General features: G+C 38.7%; 1 protein-coding gene across 1 annotated transcript; it reads left to right on the forward strand.

The window, feature by feature from the left end:
• Positions 1-894, forward strand: MC2R (melanocortin 2 receptor; the record flags this gene model as incomplete). Its single annotated transcript, XM_081252357.1, has 1 exon — positions 1-894. One exon carries the CDS (start codon positions 1-3, stop codon positions 892-894), a length of 894 nt encoding a protein of 297 aa, XP_081108483.1.
• Between the last annotated feature and the right edge of the window lie 14,608 nt (positions 895-15,502).

A 15,502-nucleotide genomic window follows, 5' to 3' on the forward strand; every position in this document is an offset into this window, starting at 1 on the left:
ATGAAACACATTATCAACCTGTATGAAAGCATCAACAGTACAGCAAGAAATAATTCAGACTGTCCTCCTGTGGTTTTGCCAGAAGAGATATTTTTCACAATATCCATTGTTGGGGTTTTGGAGAATCTGATGGTCCTTCTGACTGTGATCAAGAATAAGAATCTTCAGTCGCCCATGTACTTTTTCATCTGCAGCTTGGCTATTTCCGATATGCTGGGCAGCCTGTACAAGATCTTGGAAAACATCCTGATCATGTTCAGAAACATGGGTTACCTCGAGCCTCAAAGCAGTTTTGAAACCACAGCAGACGACGTGGTGGACTCCCTGTTCATCCTCTCCCTCCTTGGCTCCATTTGCAGCCTGTCTGTGATCGCCGCTGACCGCTACATCACAATCTTCCACGCTCTGAGGTACCACCGCATCGTGACCCCGCGCCGTGCCCTTGTCGTCCTGATGGTCATCTGGACGTGCTGCATGGGCAGTGGCATCACCATCGTGACCTTTTCCCATCACGTCCCCACGGTGATCGCCTTCACAGCGCTGTTCCCGCTGATGCTGGCCTTCATCCTGTGCCTCTACCTGCACATGTTCCTGCTGGCCCGCTCCCACGCCAGGAGGACCTCCACGCTTCCCAGAGCCAACATGAGAGGGGCTGTCACACTGACTGTTCTACTCGGGGTCTTCATTTTCTGTTGGGCGCCCTTTGTCCTTCATGTCCTCTTGATGACATTCTGCCCGGCTGACCCCTACTGTGCCTGCTACATGTCCCTCTTCCAGGTGAACGGTGTGTTGATAATGTGTAATGCCGTCATTGACCCCTTCATATATGCCTTCCGGAGCCCAGAGCTCAGGGACGCATTCAAAAAGATGGCCTTCTGCAACAGGTACCAGTAGAATTATTGGTCCCTGATTTTAGGAGCCATGGGGAAATACTGTCAAGGGACAGAGTAACGTGACATACCAACAATACTAATGCTCCAACTGTCCTTTCCTTCCCTAAAGCACACGAGGAGAATCCCACTGCTTGTAGTAGCTCAGTTCCTTGTGAACAGCCTTGCTGTAGGTACAATTTCTATAGCTAGAGAGACAAAATATTTACTAAAAAGAAGGACAGGATACAAAGCACATACAGCAATACACATATGAGAACTCTGGGCTGAGGAAAAAGTTGTTCTTCTATAGATATCTAGCTAGCCTATCACTGGGCTGGCCTTCCCAAAGTACTAGGATAAGTACTCAGTGTATAAACTTTGTAAGCCAAAGGTGCCATTAAGTTGCTGCAGCTGACTTTGCCTGTCCCAGACTGCCACACAGAATCCCTGCTCGCCTGCTTTCCCTTCTGCCTGCCTGCTTTATTGTATGCCATCTCAGATCTTTCTGGAAGCAGGCAGGATGCACATTATAAACGTCAAATAACCAGTGTTGAGTTGCCAATAATAAAGAAACCTTCTCCGTTAGTCTTCTTTGCTAACTCAGTATCCCACTGGCCTTAAAGTATTTTCCTGGTTAAAACTCCTCAAGCTTTAGGAGAATAAATTTCAAAGGAGAAAATAAAAATTTAATCCATTTGGTTCCTATGTAGGAATAAATAAAGGTCAGAGGAAAATTGTGAAGTTTGTAGAAGATATAATCAATCCTTGTGTATCTGTCCAAACATAGAAGCAGATGAAAAGACATTCCAAGCCCCAATATGCATTTTGTGGACTAAGTCGAGAATGTGTGTGTTCACCATGTTTTTGGACTATGGGGGAAACCAAGACCAAAACAATACTTCAAGACAGTGCTATTATTGAGACCCAAGCCAGAGAGTGATGAAAAACACTTAAACTCATTCCACAGATGAGTCTGAGAGACAGATACCATCACTGGAGAACTTCATCCTACCATCATCCACAGGAATGATGCCAGATATCGAAAAGCGACATCCCAAGTAGGGTAAAGGAAGCATAAATTGCAAGTTCATCTGTTTTTAATAGCTAAAGATAAAGCTTAAAGAGGAAGCAAATTCTGATCCTAAGTCCTTGCTGAGATGGAAGAGAGAAAGAGGCCAGGTCTGCAGGTGCATGGAGCTGAGCTGCTCAGGATCCACAGTGAGGGACGGCGTCTCGGGAAGAGGCAGTTCTTGGCCCTCGGAGTTTTCCCTGAGCTGCTGAAAGGAGAAGAAAGCCACAAGCAGGACTTCTGGCTGGGTGATACGTTGGACATTAGGTGTGGGGAGGGACAGGAGCTTAAGAAGCAGAAGAGAAAGCACAGAGTTAAAGGGAAGGCAGCTGCGGGCAGGTGTCCAGAAAGCCTGTGACACAGCTTGAAGGTGAAATCCACAGTGTGTCTTCTGGTCCTCCATTCTCTAGAAATCCTTCTTTGGTCCTTCCCCCTCACCAAATGAATGATGATACCCTTTTTCTCCTCTTATTTATCTGGCAGAACCTCCAGGACAAAGGCAAAAAGAAACAAAGATTGAGGGATTCCTTACGCTTTTCTTCACTTTAATAGAAATGCTTTTTAAAATTTCACCAATAAGTTTATTTTTTGAAAATTACCTTTCATCAAGTTAATAATGTTCTTTTTCTGCCTAGTTTCTTAACAGTAATTTTTAATCACTAATCAATGTTGAATTTTATTTAATGGTTTTTCAGCATCTATCAGATGATCAGTTTTTCCTCCTTTAATTTCTTAATGTGGTATATCACATTAATAGATTTTTAACAGTTGGGCTATCTTTGCAAACTTCAAATGAAGATTGATATGTAGTATACCAACCATGGTCATATTTATAAAGCTAAAATATATTGTTTGACAAACAACTTATTGTGAATTATACTTTTACATATTTGAAATTACCTATAATGATATAATTTAATTTATATTTCATGAATGACCTCTAGTGAATTTTATGAAAAATGAGAACAGTACCAAAAAATACAGGTTCAAGATATGTGGTTTTGAGGGAATTCCCTGGCGGTCTAGTGGTTAGGACTCAGGGCTTTCACTGCCAGGGCCTAGGTTCGATCCCTGGTCTGGGAAGTAAGATCCTGCAAGCTGTGCACTGCAGCCAGAAAAGTAAACAGATATGTGGGTTCCATAAATATTCCCTTTAAAATAAAGGAGAAGAAATTATACATGGAATATTTAGTTGGCTACTCCTTTACGTATATTTAGTGGTTTTTAAAATCTATTTTGTGCAGATCCCTATTTGCTACACATGCAACAGTTTGTAGCTAGAAATTCTCACACTCAGGGTGACAATCTCCCATTGACATTATAGTATGATCATTGAAGAAACAGCAAACAACTGTTATTTATTTTGCCAACATTTGTTGTATATTTAAGATCTATTATTTGCAAAGTATTGCTGAAAAAAGAATCCAGTTACTCCTCTTTGCAAATCTACATATATGTTTCTTTTTAAAAAATTTATTTTATTTATTTTGGGCTGTGTTGGGTCTTTGTTGCTGCACGTGGGCTTTCTCTAGTTGCAGCGAGTGGGGGCTACTCTTCGTTGCAGTGCGTGGGCTTCTCATTGTGGTGGCTTCTCTTGTTGCAGAGCATAGGCTCCGGCCGCGCGCGGGCTTCAGTAGTTGTGGCTTGCTGGCTCTAGAACGCAGGCTCAGTAGCCGTGGCTCGCGGGCTTAGTTGCTCCGCGGCATGTGGGATCTTTCCGGGCCAGGGCTCGAACCCGTGTCCCCTGCGTTGGCAGGTGGATTCTTAATCACTGCGCCACCAGGGAAGCCCTACATATATGTTTCTTTATTCACATAAGTGTAGTCTGTATTACAATTAAAATTTTTGATAGTATGTTAAGAGCCTCTAAATACCTATATACCCTTGTGCAGTGAAAGCACATCTTTTGTCACATCCCCTAATGTCTCAGGTCAGACTTCGACCATGTTCCTCAGAACTCTGAAAATAAGGAGGGCAGAGGGCAGGAGGACCCACAAAAGATTAAGAATACCCTTCAGAACAGTGAGTGTCTCTTGTTTCCATTAGGATATTAATAAATGTACCTAATTTAATTTTTTAAGAAAGTTTTTTTTTGTTTTTTTGGGTTTTTTTTTTTTGCGGCACACGGGCCTCTCACTTCTGTGGCCTCTCCCGCTGTGGAGCACAGGCTCCAGGCGCGCAGGCCCAGCGACCATGGCTCACGGGCCCAGCCGCTCCACGGCACGTGGGATCCTCCCGGACCAGGGCACGAACCCATGTCCCCTGCATCAGCAGGCAGACTCCCAACCACTGCGCCACCAGGGAAGCCCCAAGAAAGTTTTATGTCAGTAGAAGCTATACTATATCTGAGATAACAAATCCCGTGAGCTTAAAATCTGTTAAAAGTCTTCATTTTATCTGTCCCTACTTAATCCTTTTCAATTTTCTACAGGTTCTAGCAGTCTGGAGTTTGTTGAACAAGACTGTGATGTCATACAGACTTTAAGCAGTACCCCTTGCAGCCCTTGCTGAAGAGCGCTGAAACTTTTCTCCTGCTCCCTTTCTCCTGACTCTTCGATGATATCCAACCCAAGAGTGTTGGACACATTGAAAATTGTCCCAATACCAATAAAGCTAAAATGTTGAACAAATAAATTCATAGAATATGTCTAGAAGTGGCAAGAACTTCCTTTTACAGATAGAAAAGCACAGTCATGAGAGGTAAGAGAATGATTCAAAATTCACGTCATTGAGTTCAAATCCCAGCTCCATGTGTACTATTTATGTAACCTTGGACAAGATATTTAACTTCAATAAAGAGTCCATAATTCCACCAGTTATATAGGGACCAGAGTATTACCTGCCTCATAGAATTCTGTGAGAAATAAATTAAAAAATAAAAGTTCAGGGCTTCCCTGGTGGTGCAGTGGTTGAGAGTCCGCCTGCCGATGCAGGGGACACGGGTTCGTGTCCCGGTCCGGGAAGATCCCACATGCCGCGGAGCGGCTGAGCCCGTGAGCCATGGCCGCTGAGCCTGCGCATCCGGAGCCTGTGCTCCGCAACGGGAGAGGCCACAGCGGTGAGAGGCCCGCGTACTGCAAAAAAAAAAAAAAAAAAAAAAAAAAAAAAAAAAGTTCAGCACAATGCTTGGAGCATGCTAAATGCTTAATAAAAGTTAGTGTTTACTATTATTATTATTATTATTATTATTATTAATATTACTCCAGTGTCAGACAAGTGGGCAGAGCCTTTTGACCACAGTGTAAAAACGCTGCTGCTTAACTTAGTGCTTTTTCTTCTGATTCTCTCACTATAAAAGGCCTTTTCTTCGCCCACTTCCCCTACTCTCTTAATCTCTAACTCCACATATGTAAAAATACTCCTAATCAAAAAGCCCATCTCTAAACTCATCATAACAATTAGCAAGAATTTAAGTCTAAAAATCATACTTTCAGCATCATGACTAAAGCACTTCCACATAACCATGGCAAAGAAAAATAGCTACTTCTAGGAATCCTGAGTGCTTTCCTGATAACTATTTGCATCCTTCTAAGTATTTCCATGGCACATCATCACTACAGCTCTATATTCACAGATTATTTTGTATGTTTTTCACTAGTTTCTACTCCTAAAAATAGTCCAAGCAGGCACATTGATTAGAGCTTAAAAGTTCAAGTTCTGGAGTCAGAAAAAGTTGGATTCATGCCTGGGGAATATACTCAAGCTCTTTGAAGCCCTTTCTCTCATCTATAAACTGGGCTAATGACTCCACCTCTATAACAGTATGCCATGCCTACATAATGATCCAGTGAGGACTTGATGAGACAATGCATTTAAAGCACTTGCACAAAAGACAACACATTTGTTGACGAGTAGATAGTTAAATGGCAGCATGGTTATTTACTGTTATTATCGCTAACGTTTCAGATAATTAAACAGGGATCTGAGAGGTTAAGTTACCATTTCTTAATCTTATGTAGTGACCAAATTTTTTGCAGAGAACCTTCTTGAACATCTTAAGAAATAGTTAAACAAAGCTTTGGCTTCCACTGCAGGTATGCTGGAGCAGACTCCTAGAAACAAACCCTTTAGCAGATAAGTATAAACTCTGGACACAATTTTAAATATCTGAGGCTCTGAAAAGTGAACAAAAGCAGGAAAGTTTTGGAGAGGAGTTGCATCTTGAAGGAAGGGACAGACATAGGTGAGTCTGCATTTCCTTAGTTTTGAGCTGAGGGGTGACAGTCTCAGTGCGATGCAGGGTGATTAAAATTCTCATGTAAAGCCCACCGTCTTTCTGGCCTGAGGTACCAGGTCACCAAAGCTGCCAGAAAGTGAAAGGACATGTCATGGAGGGGATAAGCCAGAAAAGAGAAGCCCCTAAATTTTGTGGACAAGCACTGCCCAAGGCTCTGGATGACCCCTGAACCAAGCATGTAGAGGGTAGACTCAACATAGCTTGCATATAAGGCTTAAGGAACTAAATTTGCATTTGAACTGCCATCATTATAAGTGATAAATGGTCTGCAAGTTAATTGCATACTAAACAAAACCATCAAAATTCTTAGAGGAATATAACAGAAATCAGAATCTCTCCAACATAATACTTACAATTTCTAGGATCAAATTCAAAATTAGTCGATATATAAACTAAGAAAGTTTATCCTTACTCAAGGGAAAATAGAACCAACAGAAGACAACCCTGAGATGACTCAGATGTTGTCAACATCAACAAAGATATTAGAACTGTTATTAAAACAATGTTCAGTGAGGTAAGGGAAAATATATGCACAAGGAATGAAAAGATAGAAAATATCACTAGAGAAATAGCAACTTCAAAAAATAAAAATGGAAATTTCAGAAATGAAAAACTCAAAATCTAAAATTAAAAACTCACTAGATGGGCTCAATAGTAAAGTAGAGATGACAGCAAAAGAGTTTGTAAACTTGAAACTATATCAGTAGAAATCATGCAATTTAGGAAGAGAAAGAAAAAAAAATGGTTGTAAAAAATGAATAGAGCTTTAGGAGCCTGTTACACAATGTCCAAAGGTCTAGCATAGGTAATCCAAATACCACAAGAAGAGGAAGAGAGAATTGGGCAGACAAAAAAAATTGAATAATAGCCAAAAACTTTGCAAAGTTGAAGAAAGGCATCAATTTATAGATCCAACAAGCTCAGCACACCCAAACAAGAAATATGAAGAAAACCATATCTAGGTGCATCCTAGTCAAACTGTTGAAAAGTAAAGATGAAGAGAAAAATCTTTAAAGGAGACAGAATAAAAGAACACATGACACAGAGGGGAACAATAATTCAAATAGCAATACACTCACCATCAGAAACAATGAAAGCAGGAAGACAGTTGCACAACATCTTGGAAGTGTTGAAAGAAAAATCTGCCAATGCAGAATTCCATACCCAGTAAAAATATTCTTAAAGAATGAAGGAAAAACAAAGACATTTTCAAATAAATTAAAATTAAGGGAATTTATCAATGGCAGAACTGCACTATAAGAATTGCCGGGCTTCCCTGGTGGCGCAGTGGTTGAGAGTCCGCCTGCCAATGCAGGGGACACGGGTTCGTGCCCCAGTCTGGGAAGATCCCACATGCCGCGGAGCAGCTGGGCCCATGAGCCATGGCCGCTGAGCCTGCGCGTCCGGAGCCTGTGCTCCACAACGGGAGAGACCACAACAGTGAGAAGCGCGCGTACCGCAAAAAAAAAAAAAAAAAAAAAAGAATTGCCAAAAGAAATTCTTCAGAATAAAGGGAAATTATATCAGAGGAAGTGCATTACTTCAGGAATGAATGAAGAGCATTTGAAATTGTAAATATGTAAGTAAATATAAATAATGACTTTCTCTTAGTTTATTTAAAATACACATGACTGGGGCTTCTCTGGTGGCGCAGTGGTTAAGAATCTGCCTGTTAGTGCAGGGGACAGAAGTTCAAGCCCTGGTCCAGGAAGATCCCACATGCTGCGGAGCAACTAAGCCCACGAGCCACAACTACTGAGCCCACGTGCCACAACTACTGAAGCCCGTGCGCCTAGAGCCCATGCTCCACAACAAGAGAATCCACCACAACGAGAAGCAGCCTGCACACCACAGCAAAGAGTAGACCCTGCTCACTGCAACTAGAGAAAGCCCGCACACAGCAACAAAGACCCAATGCAGCCAAAAATACATAAATGAATAAATTTATAAAATAAAATACACATGATTGTTCAGAGGAAAACTTATATAACATTTTCTTGTGAGACTAATATATGAATAGAATACATAGGATAGCTATAGTAAAAAGGATTGGGTCAGTAAATGGACTTCTATAGTTGCAAGGGTGCTGTATTTTACATAAAATGATACTACATTAACTCTAAATATATTGTGAGAAGCTAAAGATGTGTAGTTAATCCCTAAGTGAACTACTGAAAAATAATGCAGAGAGATAAAAAGTGAATTAAAAAATTAAAATGTTATACATTAAAAAATACTCAATAATCCAAAAGAATATACAAACGGAGGAGCAGTGGAAGAAAACAAAAAGAAGGAACATAAATTTTTAAAATGGTAATACTGATTAAAAACATATTAATAATTATATTAAATATTAATGTACTGGTCATACCAATTAAAAGGATAAATGGATAAAATGTAAAACACAACTATATTCTATCAAGAAGAGAACCTCTTTAATTTACAGACACATATATGTTAAAAGAAATTGGTTGGGAAAATATATACCATGTAAACAATAAGCATAGGAAGGAGTAGTTGAACTAGAAAAGCAAACCATAAGAAAAAATACTACAAGGTAAAAAGTGAGATCCCATAGAAATGGGTATGTTATAGAGTTCTCATTCTGGGAAGATAGAGTAGATGTACTTTTCCTGTTCCTTCTGCTAAATACAACTAAAACTCCTAGATGTGATGTATAACACAAAAATAAGAAGATTCTGAGAGGTGGTGAGAAAGCAAATCAACTAGATACTGTAGGACCCAATGAACAACACAATAATGGGTTCCCAGGTTGTTCTCTCTGCCCCCAGATTCCCAAATGTGACCTGAAGAAGCCAGCAACTTGAAAGTTCCAGTGGTCATAGGACCAACACACACATACATACCCACAAAACTTGATCTCTCTAGCCAAAGGACAAGGAAAAGGACAGGCTAGCAAGAAGGAAAATTTTAGGTAATAACTGGGCTACTCGAGCAAAACACAACAGAAAAAACTTGTGACCACATCAGCAAAGGTAAATGCAGAGCCAGAGATTTTATCCCTCCCAGGTAATAAAGAGCCTCCGTCCTCTCCCTCTCAATGGTGTCCATGGAGACCACACAGGCAACCTGGACTACTCCTCACCCAGCATCAGTAGAGTGGAGTCAAAGGAGGCCTAGTGTAGACATTTACCACAGCCCAGCAGTAATGAGGCAACCTCTCGCGTGCCCTGCTGTTGGTGGATACCAAATAAGGGGCAATAACAAGACACTCTACCCACACCCATGAAGGTGGCATCATCAGAAATCAAAACTCTCACCCACACCCAGAATTAATGAGAAGGTTCTCCCTAGGTCAAGGGTTAGTGGAAGTCAAGTAAAGAACCTGGAATTCTACCATCACCTGGAGACAGGGTCTCCCCTCTTCCCCTGCTGGCAGTGTTAGAGAAAACCAGATATTCAAGCTCAATACTTACTTAAGGCAGAAGGTTTAAATCAGATTTTAAAAATCACATAAAATAATACCCAAAATATTCAGATTTCAATTCAAATCACTCATCATCCCAAGAACCAGGAAGATCTCAACTTGAGTGAAAAAAGATAATCAACAGATGTTAAGAGGTGTTAGAATTATTTGAAAAATATATTAAAGCAGTCATAATAAAATACTTCAACAATGAATTACTTGAAACAAATGAAAAAAATTCAGCAAAAAAAGATATAAAGAACCAAATGAATAGCTTAGAACTGAAAAGTAACCAAATTTTTAAAAAACTCAGTGGATGAACCCAACAGTATATTGTAAGAGATGGGAGAAACAATCTGATAACTTTAATATAGAACAATAGAAATTACCCAATCTGAACAAGAGAGGAAAAATAGACTGAAAATGAAAGAACAGAGACTCAGGGACTTGTGGGGTCATAGTTAAAGATCTAAAATTCATGTCAGGGACTTCCCTGGTGGTGCAGTGGTTAAGAATCCACCTGTCAATGCAGGGGACATAGGTTCGAGACCTGCTCCGGGAAGATCCCACATGCCGCAGAGCAACTAAGCCCCTGTGCCACAACTACTGAGCCTGCGCTCTAGAGCCTGAGAGCCACAACTATTGAGCTGACATGCCACAACTACTGAAGCCCATGTGCCTAGAGCTTGTGCTCCGCAACAAGAGAAGCCACCACAATGAGAAGTCCGCGCGCTGCAACAAAGAGTAACCCCCACTCACCACAACTAGAGAAAGCCCGTGTGCAGCAATGAAGACCTAACGCAGCCATAAATAAATAAATAAATAAATAAATAAATAAATAAATAAACTGTAAAAAATCAAAGAAAGAGTTAATCTCAAAAGTAGCAAGGGAAAAGAATCTTGTTACTTATATGGCAGCCTCCATAAGGTTATCAGTGGACTTCTCAGTAGGAACCTGAAAATCCAGGAGAGACTGGGATGATATATTCAAAGTTCTGAAACAAACAACAACAACAACAAAACTGCCAACCAAGAATACTTTATCAAGCAAAGTAATCCTCCAGGAATAAAGGAGAGATAAAATCTTTCCCAAACAAAGCTGAGGGAGTTCATCACTACCAGACTTTCCTTACAGTAATGCTGAAAGGAGGTCTTCAAGCTGAAATGAAAGGACACTAATAAGTAACATGAATATATGTGAAAATATAAAACACACTGGTAAAGTTAAGTATATAGTCAAATTCAGAATACTCCAATGCTCTAATATGGTGGTGTGTTAATCACTTAACTCTAGCATAAACATTAAAGGACAGAAGTATTGAAAACACCTGTAGCTACAATAATTTGTTAATAGGTACAAAATATAAAAAGACATAAATTGTGACATCAAAAACATAAAATAGAAGGAAGGGTAGAGTTTTTTATACAGTAGAGCTAAGTTGTTATCAGCTTAAAATAGAATTATACTATAAGATGCTTTATGTAAGCCTCAGTGTAAACACAAAGCAAAAAACATACAATGGATACACACAAGGTAAAGAGAAGAAAATCAAAGTACATCACTACAGAAAATTATCAAGTCACAAAGGAAAAAAGCAAGACAGGAAGAAAGGAACTACAAAACAACCAGAAAACAATAAGATGGCATTAGCAAGTCCTTACCTATCAATAATTACTTTAAATGTAAATGTATCAAATTCTCTAATCAAAAGGCATAGAGTGGCTAAATGGATAAAAATAACAGAACCCAATGATATGCTTCTTACAAGAGACTCACATCAGCTTTAAGGACACATCATTGACTAAAAGGGAAGGGACATAAAAAGATATTCCATACACATAGAACTCGCAAGAGAGCAAGAGTAACTATACTTCTATCAGACAAAATAAACTTTAAGTCAAAAACTGTAACAAAAAAAAACTGTAACAAGAAAAAATAAACTGTAACAAGAGACAAAGAAGGTCATTATAATATGATGAAGGGGTCAATTCATCAAGAGGATATAACAATTTATATATTCATCTGACATCAAAGCACCTAAATATATTAAGCAAGTGCTAACAGGTCTGAAGGATAAAAAAGACAACAATGCAATAATTGGGACTTCAGTACCACACTTTCAACAATGGATAGATCATCCAGACAGAAAATCAATAAGGAAACACTGGACTTGAATGACAGAGCATTGGACCTAACAGAAATATACAGAACAGTCCATCCAACACCAACAGAATATATATTCTTCTCAAGCACACATGGAACATTCTCCAGGATAAATTATATGTTAGGTCAGAAAACAAGTCCTAGCAAATTTTTAAGAATTGAAATTATATGAAGTATCTTTTCTAACCCCAGAAGTATGAAAACAGAAATTGATAAAGCAGAAAAACTGGAAAATTCACAAATATGTGGCATGTAATCAAGACACTCATGAACAGCCAATAGGTCAAAGAAGTAATCAAAAGGGAAATAAAAAAATATATTGAGATAAATGAAAGTGAAAACACACATGCCAAAACTTATGGGAAGTAGCAAACAGTGCTAACAGGAAAATTTATAGTGATAAATGTCTACGTTAGGAAAAAAGAAAGATCTCAAATAAACAACCTAACTTTACACATCAAGGAACTAGAAAAAGACAAACTAAGTCCAAAATTAGTAAAGAAAGGAAATAACAAAGTTCAGAAAGGAAATAAATTAAATATGGACTAAAAAGAAAATAGAAAAGAAATCAACAAAACTAAGACCTATTGTTTTTTTAAAGATAAACTGACAAACCTTCAGCTAGACTTAAAAAAAAAGAGGACCAAAATAAATAAAATATTAAATGAAAGAGGAGATATTACGCTGATACTACAGAAATACAAAGACTCATAAAAGACTACCATGAACAATTACATGCCAACAAATTGGAAGAACCTAGAAGAGATAGATAAATTCCTAGAAACACACAACGTAACAAGACAGAATCATGAAGAAATGCAAAATCCCAATAGACCAATTACTAGTAAGGACACTGAATCAGGAATCAAAAACCTCCCAACAAAGAAAAGGCTAGGACCAAATATCTTTATTGGTGAATTCTACCAAGCATTTAAAGAAGAATTAATGCTAATCCTCCTCAAACTCTTTCAAAATATAGAAGAGGAGAGAACACTTCCAAACTCATCTTATGAGGCCAGCATTACCCTGATACCAAAGCCAGACAAGGACACTACAAGAAAAGAAAATTACAGCTCAAAATCTCTAATAAACACAGATGCAAAAAATCTCAACAAAATGCTAGCAAACTGAATTCAACAGTTCATTTAAATTATCATACAACATACACCATGATCAAATGGGATTTATCCCTGGGATGCAGGGATGGTTCAAAATATGCAAATCAGTAAATGTGATACACCACATTAATAAAATGAAAGAAATCACGGAATCATCTCAGTAGTTGCAGAAAAATCATTTGACAAAATTCAACATCCTTTCATGATAAAAACTCTCAACAAACAGGGTACAGAAGAAGTGTACCTCAACATAATAAAGGCAATATATGACAAGCCCACAACTAATATCACACTCAATAGTGAAAGGTTGAAAACTTTCCCTCTGAGATCAGGAACAAGACAAGAGTGCCCACTATTACCCCTATTTAATATACTACTTTAAGTCCTAGCCAGAGCAATCAGGCAGAAAAATAAATAAAAGGCAACCAAACCAGAAAGGAAGAAGTAAGACTGTCTCTGTTTGCCAATGACATGATTTTGTATATAGAAAATCCTAAAGACTCCATACACACACACACATGCACACACACACACACACACACACAGTTAGAACTAATAAATGAATTCAGTAAATTATCAGTATATAAAAACTGATGTACAAAAGTTAGTTGCATTTCTATAAACTAACAATGAACTACCTGAAAAAGAAATAAAGAAAACAACCTCACTTACAATAACATCAAAAACAATAAAACCTTAGGAATAAATTTAGTCAGGGAAGTAAAAGATCTATATACCAAGAACTATAAGATATTGATAAAGAAATTGAAGTAGACACAAATAAATGGAAAGATATCTAGTATTCGTGAATCAGAAGAGTTAATATTGTTAAAATGTCCATACTACCCGAAGCCGTCTAAAGAGTCAATGCAATTCCTATCAGGAGTAGAAAAAACAATCCTAAAATTTGCACAGACCCAGAGAAAATTCTGAATAGCCAAAGCAATCTTGAGAAAGAACAAAACTGGAGATATCATACCTTCCTGACTTTAAACTACATCACAAAGCTATAATAATCAGAACAGTATGGTACTGGCAAAAAACAGACACATTGATCAATGGGACAGAATAGAGAGCCCAGAAATAAGACCATGTGTATATGGTTATCTAATATTTGACAAGGGAGCCAGAATCAATGGAGAAAGAATAGTCTCTTCAATAAATGTTACTGGGAAAACTGGATATTCACATGCAAAAAACATGAGATTGGACCTCTATCTTACACTACTCAAAAGATTACCTTGAAATATATTAAAGACTTAAACATAAGACTTACTGTAAAACTCATAGAAGAAAACTTAGGGGGAAAGCTCCTTCACATTGGTTTTGGCAATTTTTTTTTAAATCTGACACCAAAAGCACAAGCAACAAATATTAATACAAAAATCAAGGAGTGGGGGCTTCCCTGGTGGCGCAGTGGATGAGAGTCCGCCTGCCGATGCAGGGGACATGGGTTCATGCCCCGGTCTGGGAAGATCCCACATGCCGTGGAGCAGCTGGGCCCGTGAGCCATGGCCGCTGAGCCTGCGTGTCCGGAGCCTGTGCTCCGCAGCGGGAGAGGCCACAACAGTGAGAGGCCCACATACCGCAAAAAAAAAAAAAAAAAAAAAAAATCAAGGAGTGGGATGATAGCAAACCAAAAAGTTTCTGCGCAGCTAAAGAAACCATTAACAAAATGAAAAGGCAACCTGCAGAATGGGATAACATATTTGCAAACCTGTATCTGGGGTAAATATCCAAAATATATAAGAAACTCATACAACTCAATAGCAAAAACCCAATAATTCAATTTAAAAATGGTCAGAGGATCTGAATAGACATTTTTTCCAAAGAAGATACACAGATGGGTAAGAGGCACATGAAGAGATACACAACACTGCTAATCATCATGGAAACGCAATTCAAAACACAATGAGCTAATCACCTCACACCTGTTAGGATGGCTATTATACAAAAGACAAGAAATAAATGCTGGTGAGAATGTAAAGAAAAGGGAACACTTGTGCACTATTGGTGGGAATGTAAGTTGGTGCAGCCACTATGGAAAATGTTATGGAGGTTCCTCAAAAAATAAAAAAATAGAACTACCAACAATTCCACATCTGGATGTATATCTGAAGGGAATGAAATAAGGATTTTGAAGAGGCATCTACCTTCCCTCTTGTTCATTGCAGCATTACTCACAATAGCCAAGACATGGAAATAATGTTAAAAAAAAGTCCACTGATGGATGAATGGATTTTTTAAATGTGAGATATATACATATATATATTATTTCTACACAATGGAATATTATTCAATCATAAAAAAGAAGAAAAGCCCCCTGCCTTTTATGGCAACATGTCCTTAAGCACTGACTCTGCACACACCACAAGCTTTGTCCATCTTCCCTGTCAGGCCTCCAAGTGCTACTGGAGAAACACACCTGTACCTGCTATGGCCCTAAGCACTGCTAGTCTCCTGCCTCAGGTCCTACATTATCTCCTTTTCTTCTTTCCCTGAAAATCTACTTGTAACCTCCAGCTGTCCTCTGTTAACCCCTGATTCAACCCAACTTTCTTACTATTGGCATATTCCTTTACCTCCCACTTACAAAAGACCCCAAAAGATGCTCT

The sequence above is a fragment of the Mesoplodon bidens genome (genome assembly GCF_964165515.1).
Source record: "Mesoplodon bidens genome assembly, chromosome: 13".
NCBI lineage: Eukaryota > Metazoa > Chordata > Mammalia > Artiodactyla > Ziphiidae > Mesoplodon > Mesoplodon bidens.